Source organism: Priapulus caudatus, unplaced genomic scaffold, assembly GCF_000485595.1.
Source record: "Priapulus caudatus unplaced genomic scaffold, Priapulus_caudatus-5.0.1 Scaffold4817, whole genome shotgun sequence".
Classification (NCBI taxonomy): Eukaryota; Metazoa; Priapulida; class Priapulimorpha; order Priapulimorphida; family Priapulidae; genus Priapulus; species Priapulus caudatus.
Window position 1 is genome coordinate 3,040 of NW_014581878.1, and position 1,689 is coordinate 4,728.

A 1,689-nucleotide genomic window follows, 5' to 3' on the forward strand; every position below is an offset into this window, starting at 1 on the left:
TCGTACTTACGGGCCCACAGGTTAATAATCTGTTAGGTCGACAGGTGGCATCACAAATGGGCCTAGTGAAGCGAGTCAACGAAATAGATGGAACATTGTTTGGAGATATTGGTTTGTTAAAGTGCGACCCGGTAAAAATACAGCTGAAGGAAAATGCTGTTCCATACAGTATTAACACTGCCCGCAGAGTGCCATTTCCGATACTGTCCAAGGTCAAGGAAGAGCTGGAATATATGGTGAGCGTTGGGGTCATCGAACCAGTTACTGAGCCGACAGACTGGTGCGCCCCTATGGTTCCTGTTGTTAAACGCAATGGGAATATACGCATCTGCGTGGATTTGAAGAAACTGAATGAATCGGTGCGTCGGGAGCGATTCATACTGCCAACTTTCGATGATATAATCCCTAAGCTGGTAGGAGCACGTGTGTTTTCGAAGTTGGATGCGTCGAGTGGGTTTTATCAAATGCCACTAGACCCTGAGAGTTCAAGATACACCACATTCATCACACCGTTTTGGGCAGTACTGTTTCCGCCGCGTCCTATTCGGGATTACATCAGCACCAGCGGTGTTCCAACGTAAGATGACGGAGCTGCTGCATGGACAGGATGGTGCTATTGCGATGATGGATGACATATTAGTGTATGGGAACAAACTCGAAGAACATGACAGACGAATTAAGAATGTCTTGGATCATATACGTGAATCGGGACTGAAACTCAACAGGGAGAAATGCAAGTTCCGACAGCCAGAGCTAACGTACTTTGGTCATCATATCTCAGAAGAAGGGATAAGCCCAGACCCAGGAAAAGTAAAAGAAGTCGTGGATATCGTCGCACCACGAGATGTACGTAGCAGGTGCTAGACGGTTTATAGGCATGGTCAATTACTTGGGAAGACATTTGCCAGAGCTGTTAACGGTTATAAAGCCGATATCTGATCTACTGAAGTCTGCCGCAACTTTCCAGTGGAGTTACACACAAGATGAGGCGTTTTTGAAGGTCAAGGACATGTTGTCAAAAGCACCTGTCTTGGCATTCTATGATGTAAACAAGCCAACTGTGGTCAGTGCAGATGCCAGCAGTTATGGTTTGGGTGGAGTACTAATGCAACAACAGGGAGATAGACTCTTACCTGTGGCATACTGTTCTCGCACATTGACAAATGCTGAGGCTAGATATGCTCAGATTGAGAAAGAGTGCCTGGCGTGTGTGTGGGCATGCGAAAAGTTCGCACAGTATCTGTATGGACTGAGCGAGTTTAAACTGGTGACAGACCATAAGCCATTGGTTCCACTGATCAATAAACAGGATATAGACAAAACGCCGCTGAGGTGCCAGAGGTTGCTGATGCGTCTCATGCGATTTGCTCCGAGAGCAGAATATGCACCTGGTAAGGAGCTTGTGGTAGCAGACACACTGTCAAGAGCACCACTAGTAAGCATAGAGGTGCCAGATACAGTTCTGGAGGTTCAGCAGTTTGTGGACAGCGCTGACGAACAGAGGCCCATAGCCAGTCAGAAACTCGAGCGTATCAGAAGAGCGACAGTATGCGATGCAACGCTACAGAGGGCGATTGGACTCACAAAGGTGGGGTGGCCGAACAGGATTCAGTCGGTGCCAGAGGATGTAAAGGCATTCTACTCGGTTAGGAGTGAACTATCCGAGTCAAAGGATCTGCTCCTGTATCG

The 1,689-nt window shown here is 47.6% G+C and overlaps 1 protein-coding gene across 1 annotated transcript; it reads left to right on the forward strand.

The window, feature by feature from the left end:
- The first annotated feature begins 56 nt into the window (after positions 1–56).
- LOC106819857 (uncharacterized protein K02A2.6-like) lies at positions 57–581 on the forward strand. Its single transcript, XM_014824430.1, has one exon. The coding sequence runs from the start codon at positions 57–59 to the stop codon at positions 579–581; it is 525 nt and encodes a 174-aa protein (XP_014679916.1).
- The last annotated feature ends 1,108 nt before the right edge of the window (positions 582–1,689 follow it).

Bases quoted from the DNA above. Each gene is read 5' to 3' on its own strand.
- LOC106819857 (XM_014824430.1), top strand. From the start codon at position 57: ATGGGCCTAGTGAAGCGAGTCAACGAAATAGATGGAACATTGTTTGGA.